This window comes from Phoca vitulina, unplaced genomic scaffold (genome assembly GCF_004348235.1).
Source record: "Phoca vitulina isolate PV1807 unplaced genomic scaffold, GSC_HSeal_1.0 scaffold23, whole genome shotgun sequence".
Classification (NCBI taxonomy): domain Eukaryota; kingdom Metazoa; phylum Chordata; class Mammalia; order Carnivora; family Phocidae; genus Phoca; species Phoca vitulina.
Window position 1 is genome coordinate 5,118,136 of NW_022589726.1, and position 16,853 is coordinate 5,134,988.

Genomic DNA, 16,853 nt, shown 5'->3' on the forward strand with positions numbered 1-16,853 from the left:
CCACCTTCCAGAAAGAAGCATTTTAGAAAGAGAACTGAAATTGGCCTAGGGAGTGTTGGTGGCGGGAGTGTTGTATTTACAAATAGTAGCTGTGCTTTCTTCCATGTGATTTCCAGTTTTAAATTTAACTGATTTAGCCAATCTCACACACCAAATAAATTTGTCGGAAATTTTCCTATACTGCACAGTTGGCAATTTAAAACTTCTACACACATGCGTTCTTCTCTCTAAAATCCCATGCGTCTGGGCGCCTGGGTGACTCGGTTGGGCGGCTGCCTTAAGCTGGGTCATGATCCTGGAGTCTCGGGATCAGTCCCCGCATCGGGCTCCATGCTCAGTGGGCAGTCTGCTTCGCCCTCTGACCCTCCCCCCACTCGTGCGCGCTCTCAATCAATCAATCAATCTTTAAAAAAAATAAGATAAAATCCCACGCGTCCTCAGAGCACGGCTGGGTAGCCTGGCACAGCTGGGAGCGCGGCCCCTACGACTCGCGCCGCAGAGACCCGTGAGAGCCACGTGGAGCTCTTACCGCGTCCCGGGGCTCCAGGTGAGCCAAGGACCCGGCTCTACAGCTGCAAACTCGCGTGCCCCTCGCCGGAGCCGTGGCCGAGGGGAGGAGACGCTTCCAGCCGGGGGCGCCGGCAAAGCCTGGGACCGCCGGCAAAGCCCGGGACCGCGACAGGCGACTCGGTTTTCCTCCGCCCTCCGCCGCCCACCCGCACGGGCCGGCGCACCCCCGTAACCCGGCGCCGAGCGGGCTCCAGCTCGCCCAGGTCCGAAGGGTGCTGAGCCGCCCCGGCCGCGCCGCTCGGCCCCGCCCAGCAGGGGCCCGCACGGCGCCCGAGTGGGCCGGCGGCACGTCAGTCAGGGCCGGGGGCGGGGCCCGGGAGCGCCCGTCCCCCGGCCCGGCTATAATGTCGGGCCCCGGCGGGCGGCAGGCGGCGGGCGGAGGTGCGCGCCTGGGCAGGGGTGAGGCTGAGGGCGCGCGGACCTCCTCGCAGCTGCTGCAGCTGCCGGCCCGCGGCGACTCCCGGAGGAGAAGGAGGGAGGGTGGGAGGAAGGGGCGGTGGGCGGGCGGCGGGATGGAGGGCATTGGAGGCTGCCCGTGCTCCGCTCACACCAACTCCCGAAGGTGCTGCTTCCAACTTTTACCTTCTTGGAAGCACGGAGCGGCAGTGTCAGGAGACTTGACATTGCAGGGCTGAGCCGAGCTAGTGACGTCCACAACCCTTTCCTTATCGGTTCTCAGCTTTGTTATTTGTATTCATCTCTAGAACATGGACTTCGCCCGCCTGTGGCTAGGGTTGCTGCTGCCTTCGGTAGCTGCGCTGGATTTCGGCTACCACCACCAGGAAGAGATGGAAGCGTTTTTGAAGAATGTGGCCCAAAACTACAGTTCTATCACTCGCTTACACAGTATTGGGAAGTCTGTGAAAGGTAGGGTCCATCTCGTGCACTTTCCCAAACCCCCAGCCCTCGCTTTCGTTCATTAAATATACCTTAGCTTCCTGTCCCCTTTCCTTGGAGCTGCTTGGAGGAGCTCCAAGCGGATAAGCCGGTGCCTTGCGTGTTGGTGGTTTTCTGCTTTTGTGTGTTGTGTTGTTTTATTTTGTCAGGGAAGTAGTAGGAAGACCTGAATTTTAGTAAACGTCTCTGCTGTCATTCAGTGTCATTGAGTCCTATGCGTTAATGGCATTCTTTTTCCATCTTGCACTGGTTGCTTGAGGTGTGTCTTTTAGTTTTTCTTGGTAGGTAAACTTATGTCGAGAAAGTCTCCGTTTATCCATAGCAGCTTTCCCTTTTTGTTGGCTTCTTTAAATGATTTGGACTCTTAGTGTCTTTTTTTTAAGTCTCCTTTAAGCTAAAATAGTTCAGTTCTGTTGGTGAGATTTCTGTTGTGTATAATTAGCCCTATGACATAAAGTGATGCAAAACTATCGTTTCTATAAATTTTAGTGTTAAATAGCACAGTTGGTAAGATTTGTGTCCTGTGTAATTAGCCCTATGGCTTAAAGTTATGCCAAAAAGTGGCTCTGATACTGATTAAAGGCTCTTTTAAAATCATCTGTTTGAATAAGACAATTGCTGGATAATAAATATATGTTAGCAATGACTGGGACTAGCATTTTCACATTTATCATTTGCTTTATTTAATTTAGAAATTATATATTAAAAAAATAGCTGTATATTGTCTAATTTTTAGAGACAGGGAATTTGAATCAGATATTAAGTATTTTGCTCAAGATCACCAGATGGTGGATTTTATAACCAGGATTGGCATTCAGATCCTTCTACTTAAAGGCGTAGATATTTTGGGGACAAGGCGAATACTTTATCAAACATTGTTATTTCTTAATCTTTTTATATTGGTGCTCCCGAAGGGATTACCTGAAAACTTAATGCTTAAATTAGAAGTTTTGTTAAGTTTATGCAGTTCGGATCTCCTCTCTTTATAAGGTGTGTTCAAACTCTACGTAGATTTTAGCTCTGAGCTTTTGAACCAAGGAGTGTCTCTTAATTACCATATTCTCAATCATTTTCAAGAAAAAAAAATTAAAGTCATGTTTTTATATTAAAGAAGACCTACTATACAAATTTACTTATATGTAATGCAAAATAAAAAATGCTGGGTCATGTGTTTAATGGTATCTTTGTTTTCAACAACATTGCCAAAGAGTTGGTGCCAGAATTACTCTATATTGCTCTATAATCCGAATTACAGAGGTTGGATGTGTGAGAAATCACATCTTGAATCAGCATATGTGTTCAGCCTTTTGAAATCATTTCCCCCTAGGGTTCAAGAGAAGAGCAATTTTAAAAGATCTTTAGTAAAGCAAATATCTTGAGTTATTGTTCAGTCATTTAAACCACAAGATGATGAGGGTGTTGTTAATTTTAAGTACTAAATGATTTGGCAAGCTTTTATGTTTTCAAACACAAAGTGCTTGTGAAAGAAAATTGGGGAATCTCTTAAGGTGAACCAGCTACTCTGATCCATCTTTCATGATATCAGACCACAGTAACATTGAAAGCCAGTAGGCTTTTTTTTTTTCCCCCACTTTCTATGCACTCTTGTGGTTAAAGGACTGAGAAGTTATCATGTAAAAATCTGACACTCGTCGTCAGATGTTTGTGTTGAATATATTGTTCTGAATAATTACTCTGATTAAGAAAAAGGTTCCAAATGGTGGGTTAAACTGTACACTGTATCACTGCATGTTATCATGACCATTGAAAACCAGTGCTCATTTGTTGGTGCTCTTTTCACTAGATAGGCAGTTTTCCCTGGCTGTCCCACCCTCTGGTGTAGGATACGTTTGCTTAGCAAACAGTCTTTACCATATTTGTTATTTATTTTTTTAATTATGAACCTGGGCAATCTACCTAGAATAGGAAGTAATATTCCTACCCAGTCAAGTACATTTTTAGTTTTTGTAAATGCACATCACGTGGATTTTTGTTATTGTAATCATGGATCCTATTCTGCCTTTTTCCTCAATTCACATTATTTCATTACATATTTCTATGAATTGACAAAGTCTGCAGATGTAAATTGGTTGCTATATAGTATTTTATCCTCTTGGTTATGGGAATTGTCTTAGTCATTTACCATTTGGGGGCATCTATATGGTTCTGATGATCTATTATAAACAATGATGCTTTAAAAGCATTGATACATATCATGATGATTACCTTCCATTGTAACTGGTGATTTTTCTTTTCAGTTTTTTATTTTGAAATGCTTGAAATCCACACAAAAGTTGAGCCCACATTTACCCTTCACCCAGATTCAGCCATAGTAGACTGACCATATTTCATTTGGAGCTTTTGGGGAAACCCCATGACATAATGACCTAGTAAAATCTTAGGTGAAACAAGAGCAGCAACTCAAAAAACTGACAACTGAGTTGAGAAAAATTAGAAAAGGTACAATATTCATTGGTTTATTCATTCGTCCGTTTAAGCGAATATACCCCCCCTTTTTTTTCCACTCGTAACCCCCTCTGTCTAGTATGATGCTGGCACATATTCAGTAATTTATATTTTGTTTGTTAATGAATTGAATGTTTGCTGAGTGAAAGCCATGTGAAGCCAGCAAAGTTGTGTGCCATTCGTTGCCTGCCATTAAGTAGCCCCCTTTAAAGGACGAATACATTTATTGTGGATTTCCCCGAGCCTCTCCACACTCCCCAAAATTAGTTCTAGGACTTTATTTTTTTTTGGCTTTTTAAGTTTTAATTCCAGTTAACATAGTGTTATATTAGTTTCACGTGTACAATATAGTGAATCATCACTTTGATACATCACCCAGTGCTCAGCACAAGCGTACTCCTTAATCCCCATCAATCCATTTCACCCATTCTGCACTTCCCTCCCTTCCCCTCTGGTAACTATCAGTTTGTTTTCTATAATTGAGTCTGTTTCTTTATTTTGTCTCTCTTTTTCCTTTGTTCATTTTTTGTTTCTTAAATTCCATATATGAGTGAAATGGGTATTTGTCTCCAACTGACATTTTGCTTACTATTATACTCTAGCTCCATCCATGTCCTTGTAAGTGGCACGATTTCGTTATTTTTTATGGCTGAATAATATTCTATTGTGTGTGTTTGTGTGTGTGTGTATTCACATCATTATCCGGGCATCAATCAGTGGACACTTGGCTGCTTCCATATCTTGGCTATTGTGAATCCTGCTGCTATAAACATAGGGGTACATGTATACCTTTGAATTAGTGTTTTTGTATTCTTTGGGTAAATACCCAATGGGCAATTACTGGATGGTAGGGTAGTTCTATTTTTAACTTTTTTGTGGACCCTCCATACTGTTTTCCAGAGTGACTGCACCAGTCTGCCTTCTCAACAGTGAATGAGTATTCCTTTTTCTAGTTTTAGGACCATTTAAAATGAGATTTTTCTACCATCTCCATTTTAAGAATCTTCCCTTCTGCTTAGTCTAACCTTTACTTTATCTGAATAAAAAAGGTTGCAAAGGGCAAGGAGTAGATCATAAAAATCTGTTATCAAGTACTTCCATATTATATGTTTTAATACATTATTTCAATCTCTGACTCTGAGTAGGTATTGTTATCCTTGTTTACAAAACAGGTCAATGCAGCACAGGGGAAGTTAATTAACTGCTGAAGATCACACAGTCAGTAAGTGCTAGAGGATTCAAATGCAGATCCATGTATCTCCCAAGCCCATCTCTTTGCCCCTTAAAGAGGCAGTCTGACACAGATGTAGATGGTTATGTGGAGATTGGGTTTTCTAGAGTCATGGTTTGGGCACATGTGATTTGAAAGTATAGCTTCTGCCAAGGATCTATGGCTGTGTTCTTCATTACAGTAGTCATTAGTCACCTGGTTATTGAGCAGTTGGAATGTGACTAGACAGAATTGAGATGTGCTAAGTGATTTTGTAGACTTAATACAAAAAAAGTAAAATGTTTTTATGTTGATCACCTGTTGAAATGATAATTTAGAACTATAGGTTAAAAATATTTTTAAAATTTCCCCTGCTTTTTACTTCTGTTAATGTGGTTATGGTTACTAGAATATTTTAAATTATATGACTCGTGTTATATGTTGATTGAGCCATGCTGACCTAGAGAGAAATTTGTTAGTAACTTTTTTCTGAGTACAAAAGGAAGTTAAGTTCATTTAGAAAATTTGGAAGGTACAGCAAAGCACCAAGAAGAAAATTAAAATCTCCCCATACAAAGAAAACATTTAGTAGACTAAAATCACTATGTGTACTGTTCTGTGCCTTTCTCCCTCACACTAAGCTAATTATCTTGTTTGTGCATGCAAACATGTTATTTCTAAAAGTTGATTTTAATGCTCTGCTTTGTGTCCTATCAATGGATATCCTAGTGTTTATATAACTTCTACCCCACTGATGGACATTTAGTTTGTTTCTAAACTTTTCCTGTTACAAATAGTGCCACAGTAGACATCTTCAAAGCTAAGAGGGCAAAAGAACACAGACTTTGGAACCACAGTGCCCAAGTGCAAATTCTAGATCCTCTACTCTGTAGCAATGTGACCTGGAGTTGTTGGATAATTCCTGGCACATAGAAAGTGCTACATAAAAGCTGCTGCTAGGGATATCGTAGCTGCTGTTAGGGAGAAGTTTTCCAAAAAGGAAATTACCAGGTCTTAAGCAGTTTCATGTATTTGATACATGTAACCAAATTGCTTTCCCAAAAAGATTGTATTGATTTTTATAATCTCACGAGAAATGTATGCTAAGAAAACAACTTCTCTAAATCTTCTGTTAGTCATAAATCAGTACTGGCATTAGTGATTTGGAAGATTATTGTAGATTTGTCGAAGAGTACAAAGTTTCGGTCATACAAGATGACTCTGTCTTAGAGATCTGCTTTTTACTGCATAGTGCCTACAGTTAAACAGTACTGTATTGTATGCTTAAAAATTTGCCTAGATGGTAGATCTTATGTTGTGTTCTTAAAATAATAGCATAATAATAAAGACTATTGAAGTGTCTGTTTTTCATTGTTTAATGTATAAAGGAGAATTTATTTCTCATGCTTTTTCCCCAACAACACTCACCTTCACATATTCATTCAACAGATACTAATGGAATTACTCTGCCAGGAGCAATACCATTTCAGATGCTCAGTAATCTCCCTAGAATTGGTTTAGACTCCTGCTCCACAGAGGCCAGTACTGTGTGCTCATGCACAGATCTCTTTGTCTGCTGCCCTTCATGGGGTAGATTTTAGCTGGTGATTTGCCCTCAGAAAAGAACATTGTGTATAAAACTTGCCACATTTAGTTTTCTGTCACACTCTGTTCATTTCTCAAGTGTGATTGCTTCTCTGCCTTTTGGCTAAGATCAAGTGTAGCATTTCTCAAGTGTGATCATAAAGCTAGTTTGCTTGGGATCCTGTAGGATCCTGTATTAAATGCTTTTTTTTTTTTTGGAGAGAAAGCATGCGTACACAAGGGTGGGGGCAGAGGAAGAGAAAATCTTAAGCAGGCTCCAGGCCCAGCACAGAGCCCAACATGGCCTCAATCTCATGACTCTGAGACCACGACCTGAGCTGAAATCAAGTGTTTAACCAACTGAGCCACCCAAGCGCCCCTAAAATGCTCATTATGATGTAAATATGATATCGAGGACCAAATATCAAGAAAATCATTACAATCTAGGAATTTCAGCTATAATACACTTTTGTGATTTAAAGTTATCATGGTTTGGCAAGCCTTTCTGCTTCTTGAAAGGTTTGAAATGCAGAGTCCTTTTCTGAAACATCTTACAAATATCAGCCTTGTTTATCACCATTCAGGGTTTCTTTTTTTTTTTTTTTTTTTTAAAGATTTTATTTATTTATTTGAGAGAGAGAATGAGAGACAGAGAGCATGAGAGGGAGGAGGGTCAGAGGGAGAAGCAGAGTCCCCACTGAGCAGGGAGCCCGATGCGGGACTCAATCCAGGGACTCCAGGATCATGACCTGAGCCGAAGGCAGTCGCTTAACCAACTGAGCCACCCAGGCGCCCCATTCAGGGTTTCTTAAAGATACTGCCTTTTTTTAAGATAAAGAAAAGATTTAGATTTCCCCTACATTTATAGTATGATATTTTAAAAGGAAATTGAGGGGCGCCTGGGTGGCTCAGTTGTTAAGCGTGTGCCCTCAGTCATGATCCCAGGGTCCTGGGATTGAGCCCCACATCGGGCTCCCTGCTCCACAGGAAGCCTACTTCTCCCTCTCCCCCTCCCCCTGCTTGTGTTCCTGCTCTCGCTGTCTCTGTCAAATAAATCTTTAAAAAACAAAAATAAAGAGGAAATTGAGACAGAATATCCAAAAAGTAACATAGGATTTTACTCTGCTTCTTCTATCTAGTAACCATTTTTATTCCAAATCTCAAATCTATCTAAATGGCAATACTCTAGGGACAAGTGGCATTTGAAACTTAAAAAAAAGTGACAGCCAATATCAAGTGACTTTTACTATTTGCCTGGTACTTTACATATTATGTTTCACCTGATCATTCTAACAATGGTATGAAATACCATTATTATCCTCCAATTTACATACAAAGAATTGAGATTAAGTGAATTATACATAATAAATGACAGAGGAGCCAAATTATTAGTAAATGAAACCAATGCCTGTTTTGTGCCAAATTTTGAACCTTCTTTACTTTTAGTTTCTCCAGTTATTTTTTTCTCTGTCCTTGTTCCTTCCCACCTCCACCCTGTATCTCCTGCCCTGGCCATCTTCCCTCTGACCCGATTCTGAAAAAGTTGACAGGCTTTCTCTATCATCCAAGAGAAGTCTTATATTAATTTTTTTTTTTTTTTTTTTTTTTTTTTTATGTGATAAGTGATCTGTGGAATTCCTGGATCCATTTTAGGTATTCAGTTTCATCTAAAGCAGTTTGGATTCCATCTTTTGTTTTAAAGATAAATTTTTTCTATATGCCAAAACTCTTTGAGTATGAGGCGAAAGGAGATGTCTGAGATTCTGGTTTGCACACTTACGGGACATCCACCCACCAAAATGCCATCTCTTTAGAGAACAGTGGTTCTCATTAAGAGCAGTACTGCCCCCTAGGGGGAATTTTGGAAATGTGAGGGGGACGTTTAGGCCAATAACATAAGTCTTGGCAGGGGGAACCCTCCTGATGCATTCTTCTGATCTTGTCAGCAATGCACGAAGTTATGCAGAGTAAAAAAATTATCACCCACATTTTCTAATGCCCTCTAGGTGAAAGACCAGTTTACAGTTATCTGAACCTAAAACCAAACTCTGTTTTATGTACAAATAAAAATACTTTCCCCACAGTTTTAATACATACTGAACTTTCCAGGAATGTAACTGTATGTAAACTGAGGGGAAATTCTATTTTCCGTAGCTCTGAACTTGATTGGGAGGGATTTCACATTCATAAAATCCTGACACCAGTGACCACAGTTGAATCCGTCTGCCTTTGTAGCAGTTGAATCTGTCTGCATTCGTTGTGACTCTCAAGTATAGGTATAAGCATCTGACTTTCCCATGTCTTCTCGTGGCCCGTGTCCAAGGGTTTACCTGCTGATACCAGGTTTTATTATAAGTTTGTCTTTTATTTCTCTTTTATATAATTTGAATGTTATACTGATCTTTTTGAAATTACATAAATGTGTTTTCTGGGCATGTTATGCCAGCATGGTAAAGGAAGATCGCAAAATATTGGACATGAAAAAAGAGGCATAAACTGATAGGGCTAGGAACTGTTGAAGTAAAGTCACAGACCTAGATTCAAGTTTATGTAGCCAGCATCCAAAAGATGTTTGGTCTCTGTTCTTAATCCGTGAACATGCGTGTCTGCAGGTAACACTGGTGACAGTGGTAGATGGAGTTGAGCCACAAAAACTGCCATTAGTCCTGTTTCCTTCTTTCAGTTTGTGTTTCTAGAATGTCCCTTTCGTTAAGAGTACCTAGTAAGATAAAAGGAATCCTAAAGTAAAAAAAAAAAAAAAAGTCAAGATTATTTCAAACACCAGTTTGCATCGGGTTCAGGAGATTAAAGCAGGTCTTCCTATCTAGTGATTTAAAGCAATTGGTGTTGTTCCTAGCTCCTTAGTGATTCAATGTAATACGGTATAGTAGTTTGCTGAGAAGTTCGTAAATCCTAATTTGAGTTTGGTTAAAAGGCAACAGACATGAGTTGCACATTAAGACTGTTTCTCATCTCGGTGTTGTAAGGATTGCTGCATGTCAGATGTTTTAAAGTACAAATTTTCTGGTCTGTGACCCTTGGCATAGTAGCTTCAGCAAGCTCAGCTGGAGGGCTTAGTCCCCACTGCCAACTTCAAACAGATTGCCTTCAAACTGGGTCCACAGACTTATCATGAACTTACCCAGAGCTGAAGGTAACAACCTTCATGTGGGGTATAAAGGCATTAACCGTCGTGCTTAGGTATTGGGAGGGTTTACCCTTGCACAGGGTTTAGTAGAAGAAACCAGTGAAATCCCCCTTCTGTTTAGGTAAAGAGCTTTCCATTAGTTCCTTTCCCGGTTTTCTAATTTCTCTGATAGAAATCTTCTGAGAAAACTAGAACCATACTTGAGCACAATTGAAGTCACATGAACAGTTATCCAAATACATGCCTCAGATACCTTTCTGACAAAGTACACAAGTATATTATGAATACAGTCAGACAAAATTTAGTACAATGTCCCATTTTTAGAGTGGGAATGGATGTTACAGGCCCTGTGATCACTCATTGAGTTCTTCACGGCTTAGTTCAAAATGTTAACTCCTCCTGGAAGCCTTTCTCCAGTCCCCTGGGCGGAGTTAGCATCTCCCTGCACCCCTCTTCCTGGCAGCTCTGGCTCTAACAAGCTATGTTACACCTGGGGGCAGGGATCAGGCTGTACTCATCTTCCTATCCTAGGCCCGGATCTGTGCTTATTAAAGGCCAAGCACTCTCAGGGTCAAAGCTGAAGAGTTTTTCCATGCATAGTAAGTGAAACATGAATGTAAATCTACTTTTATACAATATAGTATATAGTCATGTTATTATACTGTGTTAAGTATATAGGATATATATTTTTATATATGCTTTTATATAGTTAAATTTACCGTATATAACTTTATATCACTACATAAATTGTATGTAGTAAGTACTTCAGTCTCTCAAGTATTTTTGTGGTATTTTTGTGGTATTTTTATGGTATTCAACTGAGTTTCTAAGAGTAATAGAAAAAAATAAAATGTCCCCAATTGACTAGCCTTTATCTGAAATTTAGCTCCATGTGCATCTAGTATTATTAAGGTGTAAATAAATCTAATTAAAAAGTAACGGGGAAACTGTTGAATTGCTGCTATTTTATGGCAAATAATATAAATTGGAGAGGTAGATGCCACCGCTTAAGATAAGTCACTGGAGCATAGGAGGTGGCAACAGGGACCTGAGTGTCTTTCAGGTAGTGAAGGGCATAATTGAATTACTCCAAGCCTGGAGTGGTTCTGTCCCCCTATCCCTTGGGTCCCCCAAACACTAACCAAACACTAACCAAACATGTATTAAGAGCGAGTAAAAAGGAGATATGCATGCTCCTCCAGTAAGTAGAGTTGAGTAAATATGCCTTGTTTTATTTGAACAGTGCAAAGATAATTTAAGTGCCTATTTAGAGAATTTAAAAAGAGAAGGATCCTTTGATGAAACCTGCCCTCCACCCCACACAGTTCAGCAGAAAATGGAAACCCCTTGATTCAGTGGCTTTTTTCCATCCACACTCAGGAATGTTGTACAGATTTAAGATGAAGGTATATGACACATTTATTCTTGCTTCAAGTGGTTCAGAAAGGCCCAGGTTTTGGAAATTCACAGGTAGATAGACTGTTGAAGAACCTTAACTTTAATTTTTAGATCCTACTAAATATTCATTCCCTTGCCCATTGGGCACCCATTAAAATTCTCTTAAAGGCAGGGGGTGGTAGTCACTCTTGTGAGTATAGGCACCTGGAGATGTGTAGAGCACACAGACCATTTTTTTTTAAAGATTTTATTTGAGAGAGGGAACAAGCTGTGGGGAGGGGCAGAGGGAGAGAAAGAGAGAGAGAAAAGCAGACCCTTTGTTGAGCACAAAGTCCTACTCGGGGCTCCATCCTAGGACTCTGAGATCATAACCTGAGCTGAAGGCAGCCACTTAACTGACTGAGCCACCCAGGTGCCCCTGCACAGATCATTTTAACATGCAGCAATTCAGTTTCTCCATTACTTTTTTCCCCCGGTTGTTTTTTTTTTTTTTTTTTTAAGATTTTATTTATTTATTTGACAGAGAGAGACACAGAGAGGGAACACAAGCAGTGGAAGTGGGAGAGGGAGAAGGAGGCTTCCCGCCGAGCAGGGAGCCCAATGATGAGGGGCTCGATCCCAGGACCCTGGGATCATGACCTGAGCTGAAGGCAGATGCTTAATGACTGAGCCAGCCAGGCGCCCCTCCCCATTACTTTTTAATTAGAAAGATTTATGTACATCTTAATAATACTAGATGTACGTGGAGTTAAATATCAGATAAAGGCCACTCAATTGGAGAACATTTTCTTTCTGTTACTCTTAGGAACTCAGTTGAATAATCTTTTAGCATCCTGGAGATAAGCCTAACTGGTTTATCATTTGTTACTGGTAAGTTCCTTTCTATTTTTAAAGAAACAGATAAATTGGGATATACCACATTTTGGCTTTAATAAACAGTTTAATTGAGCTTGATCATCTTTTAAGTTTTAAGAACGTGTACTTCTAAGTGCACAAAATGTGTTTATGGGATCTACAGCACACACTGGTTCCAAGTGCAGAAGTGGGCAACAGTTGCAAAGGCCTTGAGGTGGACAGGTTATTGCTATATTCTAAGAATAGAAGCAAAACCAGGGGAGCTGGAGGATAGTGAGCAAAGGCAGAGTCCTACTGGATGAAGTTGGAGAGGTGTGTAGGGGACAGATCATAGAGTACTATAGCAAGCCAATTCAAGCATGGAAAGTTCAATTCTGTTCTGAGGATAATAGGGAACCATTATTTTAAGGACAGTTTTAAGGGTTTTAAGGACAGTAATATAAACTGAGGTAGGTTTAAAAAAATAACTTTGCCTGCTGAATAGAGAATTAGAAAGGGGCAAGTATAGAAGCAGAGAGAATAATCCAGTTATAATAATTCAGGCAAATGGTGATGGTGGTGATTTTGATTAAGATGCTGCATTAGAAATGGAAGGAAGTGTAAGGATTAAAGATTTGTTTCAGTAAACAAAACCAACAATACTTGCTAATAGATTAAAAGGGGAAGGGGAATATCAGGAGAAAAAACCCTGGAATGACCTTTAGCTTTTATGCTTGGCCAACTGAGTGTGGGAGGTATTATTGACCAAGATGGGGACAACTAGAAAAAGGCAAGTTTGGGTTGAAATCAAGAGCTCTGATTTAGACAACTTTTTATAAGTTTGAAGTCCTTAGTAGACATCCAATGGGGATGTCCAGTAGTTGGGTATGGATGTGGAGTTTGGGGGAGAGGTTGGCTAGAGAAATAGACAAATACACTTGAGGGTTATCAATATATAGATGGCATTGAAACCCATGGAACTGAAAATAATCTAACAAGTGAAGATAAAAGAAGGCCAGAAGAGAGCTATAGGACATTATGCCATTTAGAATCTGGTAAAGCTAGAAGCCAGTAAAGGAGATGAAAAGAAAATCAGCAATAGGATAGGAGGAAAAGGAAGAGTGGAATCACAGACATCAAGGAAGGGCAGCAGCTCAAGAAGGAGGCTATTTTGAGGTCCCTTGACCACCCACTAGTGAATTGCTAGAAGGACTCACAACTCAACATGAAGTCCTATTTAGAGCTAAGGTTTATTTTTTTTTTTAAAGATTTAATTTATTTATTAGAGAACAAGTGAGCATGAGCAGGGGGGAGGGAAAAGCAGACTCCCCACTGAGCAGGGAGCCCAACGCGGGGCTCGATCCCAGGACCCCGGGACCATGACCTGAGCTGAAGGCAGACGCTTGACCGATTGGGCCACCCAGGTGCCCTAGAGCTAAGGTTTATTAAACAAAGAATATGGTGCAGGAACAGCAGGATAATGATCTACATAGGCAAAGACCCGAAAGGTCAGCATCAGCTTCTTTGCTGTCCCCGTGTGAGGATCCCACTGCTCTGTGTTTCTCTCCAGCTGTGAACTGTACCTCCACCCAGGGAAGCCCACTCAAGTCTTGGCAGTCCAGAGTCCTTCAGGGGAGCTGATCACATAACTGTGCACCCATCCGGAGCGCAGGCTCCTACAAGATACCAAGTGCGCATCAGGAATCTTCTTGTTTACTTTAAACAATGCTTTTGGCTTGGTTCGTCCTGACCGACTACTGGCTTGAGGGTACAAAATAACATCATTAATTAGTGAACATTTCAGGAGTATAGTGCTCAGAGTTTGGCTAAGGCTCATTCCTGCCACTGCAAGTGCTCCTGGAGATAAGCAAGGGGTGAGTAAAAGAGACAGGCTGTTTTAACTCTTTCCTTGCTGAGGTCTTGGTTAACCAACCATGTTGACTGCTGCTGTAACTGAAAACTGAGAGCCAGAAAGTGGAGTTAAATTGTTTTTCTCTAGACCTCTTTATTCCGAGGACATTTATTGAATGCCTAATATAGTTTGTGGTGTGTGCTAGCATAGGAATATAGAGGTAAAGAAGTTAGACTTGGTCCCTGCCCTGATGGGGTTGACAGCCTGAGAAGTGAGTAGGAGGGAAGAGACCCCCACGAGATACAGGTGCGAGCGGCCCTGTGGGAGCCACGGCAAGGAGACGCGCTGTGGCCGAGACCTGCAGGCGTCCAGGTGGAAGGAGGACGGCGAGGCAGTAAATAGCACGTTCGAAGGCCTGGTGGTGAAGGAGCATATTGACCTTAAGGAACACATGATGTTCAGTGTGGCTGAAGAGGACAGCGTGGAGGGGAGAGAGGAGGCAAGGTGGGAAGATCATGGAGGACCTTGTACACTTTGTTGAAGATTTTGGCTTCATCCAGGAGGAGCCATAATCATCCTAGGGATTCATGCCTGATCGGAAAATGACAAATTTGTTTTCTTGATTGGAAAATTTCTGATCACTACATTTCATTTTGCATTACAGTAAAGATACCCTTTAAGATATAAAGTGGAACAGCCATGGAGGGGGGGGTGCGGTGAGAAAATACAAATCCACCAGACTGGGTAAATCAGAACACCAACAAAACGTAATATCAAATCTGTAAAAATAACAGTTCCCAACAACTATCAGTGTGAAAAGTTCTGATTTAAAAAAAAAAAAAAAAGTTCTGATTTAAATCCCATAATTGGACTGAGCTCTTCATCTAAACCTTAAAGATTATTTTACAATACATTTTATTAAAAACATTTCACCAATGTATGACACATACGATCTTTTCTTTTTGCCCTCACAGAGCACAGATCACATGAGAGGGAAGGATTTTTTTAATCAGCAGTTTTGGAGACAATTCTGTGTATGCTAAACTTGTAGAGAAACTGATAAATATTAAATCTAGAATTCAAAGAGAAATGCCAGAGTATATAGAAACAAATACTTTTTTCCCAGCTGTATTGAGATATAATTGGCATGTAACATTGTGTAAGCTTAAAGTGTAGAACATGATGATTTGATACGCATATATTGTAAAATGATTGCCATAATAAGATTAGTTAACACATCTTTCACCTCACATTACTACTATTTTGTGCAGGTGGTGAGAACATTTAAGATCCACTATCGGCAACTTTAAAAGTACATAATACAGTATTGTTGACTATGATCCCCATGCTGTACATTAGATCCTCAGAACTTGGAAGTTTGTACCATTTGATCAACATTTCCCCATTTCCCACACTCCCTGATCCTTTGCAATCACCAATCTCCTCTGTTTCTATGACTTTGGCTTTTTTATTTTATTATTTTTTTTATTTTTTTAAAGATTTATTTTTTTGACAGAGACATAGCGAGAGCAGGAACACAAGCAGGGGGAGTGGGAGAGGGAGAAGCAGGCTTCCCGCTGAGCAGGGAGCCCGATGTGGGACTCGATCCCAGGACCCTGGGATCATGACCTGAGCCGAAGGCAGATGCTTAATGACTGAGCCACCCAGGCACCCTGGCTTTTTTAGATTCCACAGCTAAATGAGATTATAGAATATATATCTTTCTATGTCTGACTTATTTTACTTAGCATAATGCTTTCAAGGTTCATCCATGTTGTCTCAAATGGCAGGATTTCCTTTTTTGGCAGCTGAATGATATTCCATTACATATCATAAAAATTTACTATATATAATAGGCAATTTAATATATATTATGTATAATAGACTATATTATATATATTAATATAGCACATATATATGTGGTTTTGGTTATCCATTCATCCATCTCTGGACACTTAGGTTATTTCCATGTCTTGGCTATTGTGAATAATGCTGCAATGAACATAGGGGTGCAGATACTTCTTAGACATAGTGATTTCATTTCCCTTGGATCTATATATCCAGAAGTGGGATTGCTGGATCACATAGTAGTTCTAGCTTTAATTTTTTTGAGGGAGCACCATACTGTTTTCCATAACGGCTGCACCATTTTACATCCCCACCAACAGTGCACCGATACTTTCTACTTAAAAATAATGTTGGAATATTATTCTTAGGAAAAACAACCATTTGTATTTCCAGGTGGTAGTAGCAGCACTGGGAGGGAACTCAATCATGGTCTCATTTTCTAGGGAAGCTATTCAGTAAGAGCAGTGAGGATGAGAAATGAAAGAAATGCTAGTGATGTTTATTGAGCCCATTACATACCAGGCACTCTGCTAGGCCCTTTACAAATTTTCCTCATTTGAGCTATATAAATACCCTGAATTCTTTACATTCCCATTTTAGAGCTGAGAACAAATAAATAGAGTTCAAAGATGAAGCAATTGATGACCCAAGCTTCTATCTTGGTAACTGGTAGATTTGGGTCATTAACTCAAATTTGTCTCTTAGTAATTCATTTATATATTTATTCAAATATTTAGGGAGCTCCTGTTGTCTCCCAGAATCTGCGTGGAAAGATACGAAGAACGACAAGGCCTGGACCTTTCTCTTGAGGAGCTCGGGCTGGGGCCTGACACCCAGTCACTTGAATGAGAAAAGCACTGTAACAGGGCTATGGACATTCAAAGGCCTAACCTCCAGGAGGCTTGGTAAAGTGGAGGAAGGCTTATCAGGGAAGCTGATACTTAAACAAAGCTTTGAATGTTATCAGGCAGACAGGTGAGAGGATAGGAATGCCAGGTAAAGTGAATGAAAAAACAGACCACAGGGGCGCCTGGGTGGCTCAGTTG

At 40.6% G+C, this 16,853-nt stretch overlaps 1 protein-coding gene, 1 long non-coding RNA gene and 1 pseudogene across 5 annotated transcripts in view; 2 read left to right on the plus strand and 1 right to left on the minus strand.

Moving 5' to 3' along the window:
- The window catches only part of LOC116642522, a 28,658-nt gene extending 27,890 nt beyond the window's left edge, over positions 1-768 (minus strand). For all 3 annotated transcript variants that reach the window (XR_004301348.1, XR_004301347.1, XR_004301349.1), the window contains exon 1: positions 530-768. This is a non-coding gene — a long non-coding RNA (uncharacterized LOC116642522). The remainder of the gene's footprint in view (positions 1-529) is intronic.
- A 147-nt stretch (positions 769-915) lies between these two features.
- The window catches only part of CPM (carboxypeptidase M), a 67,400-nt gene continuing 51,462 nt past the window's right edge, over positions 916-16,853 (plus strand). The window contains exons 1-2 of one of the 2 annotated variants that reach the window (XM_032420246.1): positions 916-951; positions 1,275-1,437. In XM_032420246.1, coding sequence (XP_032276137.1) covers positions 1,278-1,437 — 160 coding nt within the window. In that variant the 5' untranslated portion in view covers positions 916-951; positions 1,275-1,277. Of the gene's footprint in view, positions 970-1,274; positions 1,438-16,853 lie in introns of both variants that reach the window. The other variant, XM_032420245.1, reaches the window with a different exon arrangement.
- LOC116642693 lies at positions 6,832-6,957 on the plus strand (annotated as a pseudogene).